This window comes from Lampetra fluviatilis, chromosome 50 (assembly GCF_964198595.1).
Source record: "Lampetra fluviatilis chromosome 50, kcLamFluv1.1, whole genome shotgun sequence".
In the NCBI taxonomy this organism is placed as follows: Eukaryota; Metazoa; Chordata; class Hyperoartia; order Petromyzontiformes; family Petromyzontidae; genus Lampetra; species Lampetra fluviatilis.
In genome coordinates this window covers 7,874,192-7,883,808 of record NC_136324.1, presented here as the reverse complement: position 1 = coordinate 7,883,808, position 9,617 = coordinate 7,874,192, and the positions used below count along the sequence as shown (strand labels likewise).

Genomic DNA, 9,617 nt, shown 5'->3' with positions numbered 1-9,617 from the left:
GATGCCGCCCACGCAGCTCAAGTCTTTGTTCAGTCTGCGTACGCATCTCACGTGTTATCGCGTACTGTGCTTTACCCCTATATTATATATCATATGTTATAACGTGCTTTTCAATAATGCGGTGCTCTTCAGGAACGCATCTTCCACCACGTTCTATGAGAACAGACCGTAGTGGCTTCGTCCCCTTACTGCAAACATTTGGCAGGACCCTCCTAAAAAGTAGTCTTAAGACTCAGTGAGGCTTTCCTGGGTTCACCAGAATAGTAATAATAATTAAGAGTAGCATTCCGGATAAAATTATAGTTTGCATTGCATACGATTTCAGCATGGCAGTTTTAAAGAATATGACACCAAAAAAAACCACACGAACTTTTTCTCAAGTTTTAATGACTGTTAAATATTTAATTGAACGATTATGGGCACATCTCGGCAACGTACATTTGCTTTAAAACATCAGGCTCGTCTTGAAATGAGCATCAGTCATATTTAACAGTCATAGTTGTTACTTTATGTGAGAGGGGGGAAAAAACGTGCTTTTTTATATTTCAGAGAGAGAAACACAACCTGTGAAAGTTCATTGTTTCACACGTGAATGGATTTATAATCGTTCAAAGTAATTTGTATTTCATAGACAAAGCATAGCGCTAAATATGCAACCATAGTTCTACAGCATGTTCCTTGAGTACAAATGAACGTGCATTGTAAAAAAAAATATTTCCAAAAGCAATTCGTTAGAAATGTCTTCCCTATCAAAACAAAGAACACAATTCGTTTCGTAATTTTCTCACAAACGGACCAGTTTTAGTGAACCTTAAGCCGGCTAAGCAAAATCCACGCACACCGGGCTTCACAGAGGGACCTGTTCAAGTGAACCGAATTGTGACATTGTGCTTCATTTTCTTGGATCTTTCGGTAAAGTCACGTAGAAGAGAAATAATACAATTATAAAAATAAAACAATAAAATTCTCACGTCCTAATTAGGACGCTGTCTTTCCGACAGCTCTGTTCTTCGTCTGAGGACGGCTGCTTGTGTTATGGCCGAAACGTCGTGAGAATTTTATTATATAATGTTTTATTTTTATTATTTTATTATTTCCACTTCTACGCGACTTTACCAAAAGATCCAAGAATATGAATCGCTGCAGTAGTCACGAAAGCTTTAAATAGAAATTGTGCTTCATATTCACGAGTAAGAGCCAACGGGGAGCTCCGGATAACTGCAAAGTCACAGGGACGTGTAATGATAGTTGTCAGATTGTAAGATGTAGCAGCTCAAAGAGTGAGCCAGACCCCGCCACGGGTTGTCGTTGTCGCCAGCCCTTGGCACTTACTCTTACAGCACCAGGTGTGCTTGGGGGTCAATCAGCCCGCAGAGATTACCAGGCACCCCGTGTCAGGAGTCAAACCGTGGCCTGCGGTGTTGCTCATCGGTTCCGCGGAGGTGGTAACTAGTGCAAGGCCATGACCCAGCGACGAATCGGTAACCGCAAAGTGGAGATGGCAGCCTTGAAATAAACGAAGAAAATAAAAGCAAAAGTTTTCAATCTTTTTTTTTTATTCTTGAAAGACTTAATATGCGACGCAACGTGCTGTAATTTTAACAATATTATATACCATGATATAGGATTTTGGGTTAGATCGTGTGAATTAAAATGTGTCGTTAAACCCGCCGCCACCCGACACAGCCAACTAGTAAGGTTTGTCACGTAAACAGAACGTGGCAATTCGTTACTAGTACAGCAACACCGGTGTGTTGGAGAGCCAAGCCACAACATTTACCATACTAATTGGCTGTGTCGGGTGGTGGCAGGTTTAGCGACACATTTATATTGACGCAATCTAACCCAAAAAAAACCTATATTATGGGTGCTGCCATTTCTATTTATTCCACGTGAGTGCCTTTTGAGTAAATGAAATAAAACGATCACCCCCCCTCGGGGAAATGTCATGGTCACATTACGGCTACAAACAACAACAACAACCACGTGCACACAATCGAAGGAAAGCGAAATCCCAGACAGACGTCAGTCTCGTTCAGGCGCCGTTCAGATTCACAGCAACGGTTGTACAGAGGGCGGAGAGGTGAACTCGTCAAAGTGTGAACGTCGTGAACGAGTCGACTTTTTGCGGATTTACAAAGACGGTCATCATATACAGGGTGTTCCAAAAAGATGGACCCTATTTCAAAGCAGTATATTTCACAAACTGTTTAATGAGTTATCAAGTTTTAGTAACCATTTTATAAATGCTCTATGTGCCCTGCACCTGCTGTACGGACAACATCGAGACGATAGTTGAATTCGTCCCAAACGTCTCTCAAAGTGTCTTCTTCTACTGAAGTCACCGCTGCCGTGATTCTGTTTTTGAGCTCTTCCAGATTAGTGGCACAAAAACACGGTCTTTGACGTATCCCCACAAGAAAAAGCCGCAGGGTGTGATGAAACGCACGTTGCACCACAATTACGGATTCAGTCTTGCTGAACTGCAGAACGCAAAGCGCCCCTTGTGTGTTGCGGGGTCACCGTCTTGCGAATGACTGAGGTCAGGGGCTGTTTGTGCGCTGGGAGAGGCATCCAGAAGTAATAATTTTAAACTCTACGCCCCGCCCTCTCTACGCCCCGCCCTCTCTACGCCCCGCACTCTCTACGCCCCGCCCTCTCTACGCCCCGCCCTCTCTACGCCCCGCCCTCTCTATGCCCCACCCTTTCAAGTGGTAAGAGTTTCATTCATGGGCGGTTCGTGGTTGCAGAGATATAGCGATTTCAAATCGGGTCCATCTTTTTCAAACACCCTGTATATTTGTTGTTGTTGTTGTCTCTAGCTCCGTCGATGATTCGCAGACGTTTACATTTCGTCAGTGTCAACGTCTATGTGGTGGCGGTGCATGCAAAACCGACCTCAGGGTCGTACCACAATGAGGCTTCTTCTTTACGTACACAACACGATCACTTGTGAATTTGTAAGTGAACTTCATTCATCATTCTGTGCAATCAGTAAGCTGTCTAAGACCAATACAGCATTGTGTCTGTGGGAAAACTTGGGATAATTTGTCTAACAGGTTGGACAGAACACAAACGTACCCACAATTTCATGAAACCATAAATCATATTTATATTTATATATGAGAACCACGATAAGAATTATCTACCGAACACACTTACGTAACTTAACAGTATTATTTAGAATTTAAGAAGTGATAATCTGCCACATATAGGGCTCGAGATAGTCGTATGGCTGTTGCCAGGGTAACGGGCAGGGCTACCACCGTGGGGAGAGGGATGGTGCTAAGGGGCCGTCCATAAATGACGTCACGTGATTTTGGACGATTTTTGCCCCCCCCCCCCCCCATCATCACACGGCGTCACAAAAAGTCAGACCCCCCCTCAAATATGACGTCACAAAGCTCTGCCCTCCCCCCTCCAAAAATAAAACATGCTTCAAATCGCTTTCAACTATTGTCATTGTAGTGCGTATTTAATGCACTCTGATGTTGTAGGAGAAAACATTTATTAAAAAGTATATTTAATTAAGTAGAACTTGTTTATATTTATTTAAATTTGCGTATTTTGATGTGACGTCACATTTCTCAAACCCCCCTCCACCTCGTCACACATCGTCCCAAATGTCTGACACCCCCCCCCCCAGGTGCGTGACGTTATTTATGGACGGCCCCTAACGGTTTGGTGACGGGGTTACGGTTCGACCTCGCATCGCGGCCAGAGTGCCACAAGCCGCGGGAGGTTCGCGTGGCGTTGCCTAAAGGGCAGCCCTGGCAAATCGGGCCAAGAAAGCCACCAGAGCCGTCCGTGCAGCAACCGTGGAATTCGACCTCCACGTGCTCACGCACAAATCCCCCTCGAGGAAGGCGGCCACACACGCAGGGGTGGGCGTCGAGGGGTGTCACGGGGCTCCCAAATGAATGCTGTGGCCAGGCCGAGTGTTTCGCGGGGCGAGCGAGTGTTGTTATTCAGAGGGCTCTAGGGTCGGTGAAGCGTTATGGCGAGAGAGGCTCAGGTCCCTAATCCACCTTTTCCACTGTACAGGACGGTCCAGATTTCTTATCACCCCCATTTAACTCCCGAAAACGTAATATTTGTTTTGAAGTAAGGTTGATTTTAAACAGAAATTAATATGCAAAGGAAAAATACATTTTCGGGGGTTAATTCATTGGGGGGGGGGGGGGGGTCGCAAGACATCTGGACCACCCTGCACTGTAGATCAAACCTGGTAATGTTTCTCCAGTCAACACTTGGGTTTATTGAAACTGTGCAGTATTTGTTTTTTGTTATTCTAAAATTCAAATCAATACTGGTAGCAGACCTCGCTTACGAAAGGAATTCCTGCCACCCGAACAAAGATGCCGATCCCAGACTGTTCGTCTCAAGTGGTTGCCACCTGTCCGGGTCAAATCTCGAGCAAGTGGTGGACCAATGAGAAACATCGCAGCGACAGAGTGAGCTGGAGAATCTGGGAATCGGCCGTTGTTTCTGCGATGTGGAACTAAAGCAAAATGCAACGCCCGTCTGCCCTTGGCTGGCGATGGAAGGGGTTAAAACAACCACTCGTTCTGCGGTATTCGACTTGGGGCTAATTGAACTTGGGGCCAATTAGCCGCAACAAATGAATGACCGTGAATGGGGTGGTTCTGGACCGGGGTTGGACCACCGATTGGCTGCGAGCAGGATAAGTACGCACCGTTTCCACCTCGCACACCACCACCTGACCATCGTTCATTTCGCCACACTTGGTGAATCGGGCCAAGATTGTGGTGGCAACCGCAGTCAGGCATGATGTTAGCCCTGCGCGGCTAACTACTGTAGCCAGAGTCAAGGCCATGGTTAGGGGTTAATTTGAGGTTTAAGGGATTATTTGAACCGTGGTTAAAATAAAGACTTTGACTTAGGACTAGGACCAGGCCTCACATATCATTTGAAGTTGAGTGAGCCACACGAACGGTATTGGTTTAAGGATAGGAGCCAGCTGTTATTGTGAAAGGATATAGGTCTGTGTCATGGGATAGTATTCGGCCCTTGTGGCCAGAATGGATTGCGTGAAGGCGGCGGCGGTGGCGTTGGCGGGTGTGCCGTGGGTCCAGGGAGTTCGTGGCTTGCTGGGGAGGATGGCCATCACGCCTGCTGTTCCCTTCTCTCCCAGTCGAGCCAGCCTCCCCCATAATGCCGAGCCCTGCACAATTGGTAAACAAGCACACGCGCACGCACGCAATCCGTTAGGGCCCACACACCGCCCACACAAGATGCCTTCTCAAGCAGGAGCCCTAATCCTCGACACTCCAGGTATGTATCTTCTTGGTTCTTTCGGTAAAGTCACGTAGAAGGGAAGTAATAAAATAATAAAAATAAAACATAATAAAATAATTCTCACGACGTTGCGGCTACAACGCAAGCAGCCGTCCTCAGGTGATGTGACTTTACCGAAAGAACCAAGAAGATGAATCCCTGCAGTCACGAAAGCTTTAAATCGAAACTCCAGGTATGGCACGCAGGTGCCTGCTTCCGTCCATTTTTAACTTGTTTTTTCTTTAAAAAAAAAAAGAAATTTTTATATTGAGATTATGATTTGCTATCTATTTTAAATTTGGCTTATCTGTTATTATTTATTATTGAGTTATTTTACTGTGACTTGTGCGTATGTTGGGAAAATGGCGGTGTTGTTTTTGGTTGGTTAAACACCGATTTAAGAGCTTATTGGCTCACGGGGTAATTCAAAATAAACTGAAACTGGTTGGTTCAGTTTTTTGCTGCTTGCGCCACATCCACCATCAATATCAATCAATGCCATGCAACTTTAGTTCATGTGGCACCCTTCACCGACAGAATTGTCTCAGACTGCTGCGCCAGTCAACGTAACATCACATCAATGAAAGTTACACAAAATAGTAATAGGTAGACACCTTAGTTAAAAATATAAAAGAGACAACAATACATTTAAAACCCTTAGATGCCATGTATGTAGAACTTGTTTCGCACCATACGTAGCCAAACGTGCTAATCGGACACGGTGTTCATGGTACCCTGGACCACAAACACAAAACCATGCTCAGAATCCTCAAACTTGGGACTACGAACCCAAACACCCAGACTACCAACCCATGAACCCAGACTACGATCCCATAAACCCAGACTACGATCCCATAAACCCAGACTACGATCCCATAAACCCAGACTACGAACCCACAAACCTGAACTAGCAAACCATTAAACTCAGACTACGATCCCATAAACCCAGACTACGATCCCATAAGCCCAGACTTCGAACCCACAAAGCCGAGTGTTGTTGTTGGTGAGTGTTTTTGTTGAGTGTTGTTGAGTGATGTTGTTGCTGACTGTTGTTGTTGAGTGATGTTGTTGTTGAGTGTTGTTGTTGTTGAGTGTTGGTAAGTGTTGTTGTTGGTGAGTGTTGTTGGTGAATTGTTGTTGTTGCCGAGTTGTTGCTGAGTGTTGTTGGTGAATTGTTGTTGCTGCTGAGTGTTGATGAGTGTTGTTGTTGGTGAGTGTTGTTGTTGGTGAGTGTTTGTAAGTGTTGTTGTTGGTAATTGTCGTTGTTGATGATTGTTGTTGTTGTTGAGTGTTGGTAAGTTGTTGTTGGTAATTGTCGTTGTTGATGATTGTTGTTGCTGAGTTATTGCTGAGTGTTGTTGTTGCTGAGTGTTGTTGGTGAATTGTTGTTGCTGCTGAGTATTGCCGAGTGTTGTTGTTGGTGAGTGTTGTTGTTGTTGAGTGTTGGTAAGTGTTGTTGTTGCTGAGTTATTGCTGAGTGTTGTTGGTGAATTGTTGTTGCTGCTGAGTGTTGCTGAGTGTTGTTGTTGGTGAGTGTTGTTGTTGTTGTCGAGCGTGTGGCGGCTGCATCTCGTGTACCTGGTGTATCCCAGCTTCTGCGCGATGACCAGCGCCTCCTTGCTGCGCCTCCCCGCGCGGCACAGGAAGACGGTGTTGGGGGCGTTCGGGGCGGCGAGCTCCGATCCGTAGTGCGCGCGGAACTCACGCGGGGACAGCTGCAGAGCCTCCCCCAGCTCCCCCACTGCAACAAAGACGAAGATCTGCCATCGCGTGCGGACTATTGGGGCAAGCGCTGCTCGCGAGCCGCGTCCTGCGAAGGCCGGCCCCAAGTGGCTTATCGAGTGGACATTTACAGCGGCCAAATGCCTACACGCGTGTGTTCGAGAGGGAAACACTCGATCCCGTAAAGGGGGACCAGGTGGCGTTCGCACATGTTTGCTGTCGCGCCTTAAAGCCACCCCAACAAGCGTGATGACGACTATGACGACGACGATGATGACGACGACGATGACGACTATGATGACGACTATGACGACGACAATAATAGCAACAGCGATTGGCGGGCAGCACTCACGTGGGACATTGACGCAGCCCTCGATGGTGCCGTTCTCCTTGAGCTCCGAGGGCTCGCGCACATCCACGAGCCACACGGCAGAGGCCGCCAGCAGCGCCTTCAGCTCCTCGTACGGCACCGACACGACCCCCTCGGGCCCCTCCAGGGGCTGCGAAGCCGACCCCAGCGCCGACTCTTCGGCCCAGGCGGGCTTCCCCACCAGCTCCTCGATCTGGCGGCGGCCCAACGACAGACGGGCAATGTCGATTCGACGAGCCGTGGACTCGACGCGCCGTCGATTCGACGAGCTTTCAACGGATAATGCATTTGGGAGGCCTGGTTGGTGTGCTGGTGTATGATCGGTGAGTTGGTGAGTCGGTGCGAATGAACAGGCATCACGATGGGTCCTTCTATTCCTATTTTTTGTATTTTACCAGGTAAGGCCCACTAGGTTATGTAGCTCTTTTTCAGAAGCGACCTGGCTATCACAAATGGTAGTGCCAACGAAGTGGCTTATCGCGTGGAAATTTATAACAGTCAAATACTCTGAACGCGTGGTGTTGATTAAAAACGTGGAGGGAAAAACCGGAGGATGCGGAGAAAAATCCACACGATCACGGGGAGAGAGAGACAGGCACACTTCAAATGTACAGCAGGCACCAGGGTTGGGATCGCACCCACGACTTCCTGTATACCAGGCGAAGTAATTAACATCTAGCCACCGCCAGTAGGCTGCCTGTGTGTGGGTGGTGGCTGTGACGAGTGAGAGACACGTGGGGTGAGCTGGGGCCCCTCGAGTGCCGGGAGAGACACGAAGCAGAAGCAAGAGGACAACGGCGTGCGGCCTACCGAACGTTGGCAACTTGATTGGTGAATAACCACCCCGCGTGTTCACGGCGAGGGTCACGGCCAGAAGAATGAGACACGATGGGCACGAGTTGACACTGGAATCAACCATTTTCATTTATTCCATCACCCTGGCCTTTCTGTGGCTGTGATATGAAAAAGGGCTATTGGCCAAAACGTCACTTTTTACAGATAACTTTTTCATTTTTTAAGGCCGCAGAGTGCTATTGACGAAAGTGTTGAGTTGGTTCGTGGCGTGCGCGTCTGCGCACCGCTATTTGAAAAAAGTCAGAACCATCCGATAATTGGTGGAATCTGTGATCGCGTTTCGTAAGACAGTATATACGTGTAAGACAACGAATTTTAGTGGGAACATTTTGAACACCACAATCGGGCTGGGCTCCATCTCTCGGATCGGGCGGGATGAGGAGGGTGGTGTGTGGATGGCAGGGAGCGGGGGGTGAGAGTTGTGGATTGCGGCCACCATATCAGTGGTACAACCACGAAGAAGTCCGGGAGCAGGCCAGAGCGGATATCTCACTTGCCGGGACCACCGGATGCGGTTGTTACTTTCGCAGTCTCCAACACTTCTCAACGTGGCCAATCGCGGTGAATTACACGACAACACACTTTCAATTAGTGTCGGGGAGTGGGGGGGGTTACTTTGTTGGCCACGTAAATACATCGATAGGGCTAAAAGTGTTGCTAACATTGAGGTGGGACTCTACCGATTTCTGCTCTGGCACCATGGGCTCCGAAGGGAGACTTGGGGTGGGCCAGAGGTAGATTTGTGGGCGCGCGACCACGTACGTCGTCGATCTTGGCCTGAAATCCATCGTTGATGTCGTCAAGTTGTGGCCCTGGCCGCGCGTTGCCGACGTCCGGCCGGGCCTGAGGGCGACTGCTGACCTCGTCGGCGTGAGTCACCAGCAAGGGGCGGCCTGCAGTCACCAGGCCGCGCTGCCACCACGGGGTCAACAGGGCACCTGTGGACAGACGCGGCAGCCACGGACGGACACTCGAAAACGTTTCTTTGAGGGCGCCACGGTGGCGAGATGTTAACTACCTCGGCTGGTGTGCAGGAGGCCGTGGGTTCGATCCCGACTCTGACGCCTGCTGCTGTATATTTGTATTTCGCATGTATCTCTCTGCCCGTGGTTGCGTGGATTTTTCTCCGGGTCGTCTGGTATTTAACTTCAATTTTAGAATCAACGTCACGCGTTTAGAGTATTTGGCCACTATAAATTTCTACCCGATAAGCCACTTATTAAGCTGTTATTTGTTGCCAGGTCGCTTTTGACAATAATAATTCTAATTTATAATGTGCATTCCATCCTAAGATCTCAATGCACAATGCATGGAAAGCAGGAAACAAAAATAGAACCGGGGCAACCGACCAAACTAAAGAGGGAAGGTTTGC

At 48.1% G+C, this 9,617-nt stretch overlaps 1 protein-coding gene across 1 annotated transcript in view; it reads right to left on the bottom strand.

The window, feature by feature from the left end:
* Positions 1-393: 393 nt before the first annotated feature.
* Positions 394-9,617, bottom strand: part of LOC144948683 (thiosulfate sulfurtransferase/rhodanese-like domain-containing protein 3) — a 48,248-nt gene continuing 39,024 nt past the window's right edge. The window contains exons 2-5 of the mRNA XM_078878336.1: positions 9,008-9,183; positions 7,373-7,583; positions 6,877-7,039; positions 394-5,185 (exon numbers count right to left, since the gene is read on the bottom strand). Of these exons, the coding sequence (XP_078734462.1) occupies positions 5,128-5,185; positions 6,877-7,039; positions 7,373-7,583; positions 9,008-9,183 (608 nt within the window). The 3' untranslated portion in view covers positions 394-5,127. The remainder of the gene's footprint in view (positions 5,186-6,876; positions 7,040-7,372; positions 7,584-9,007; positions 9,184-9,617) is intronic.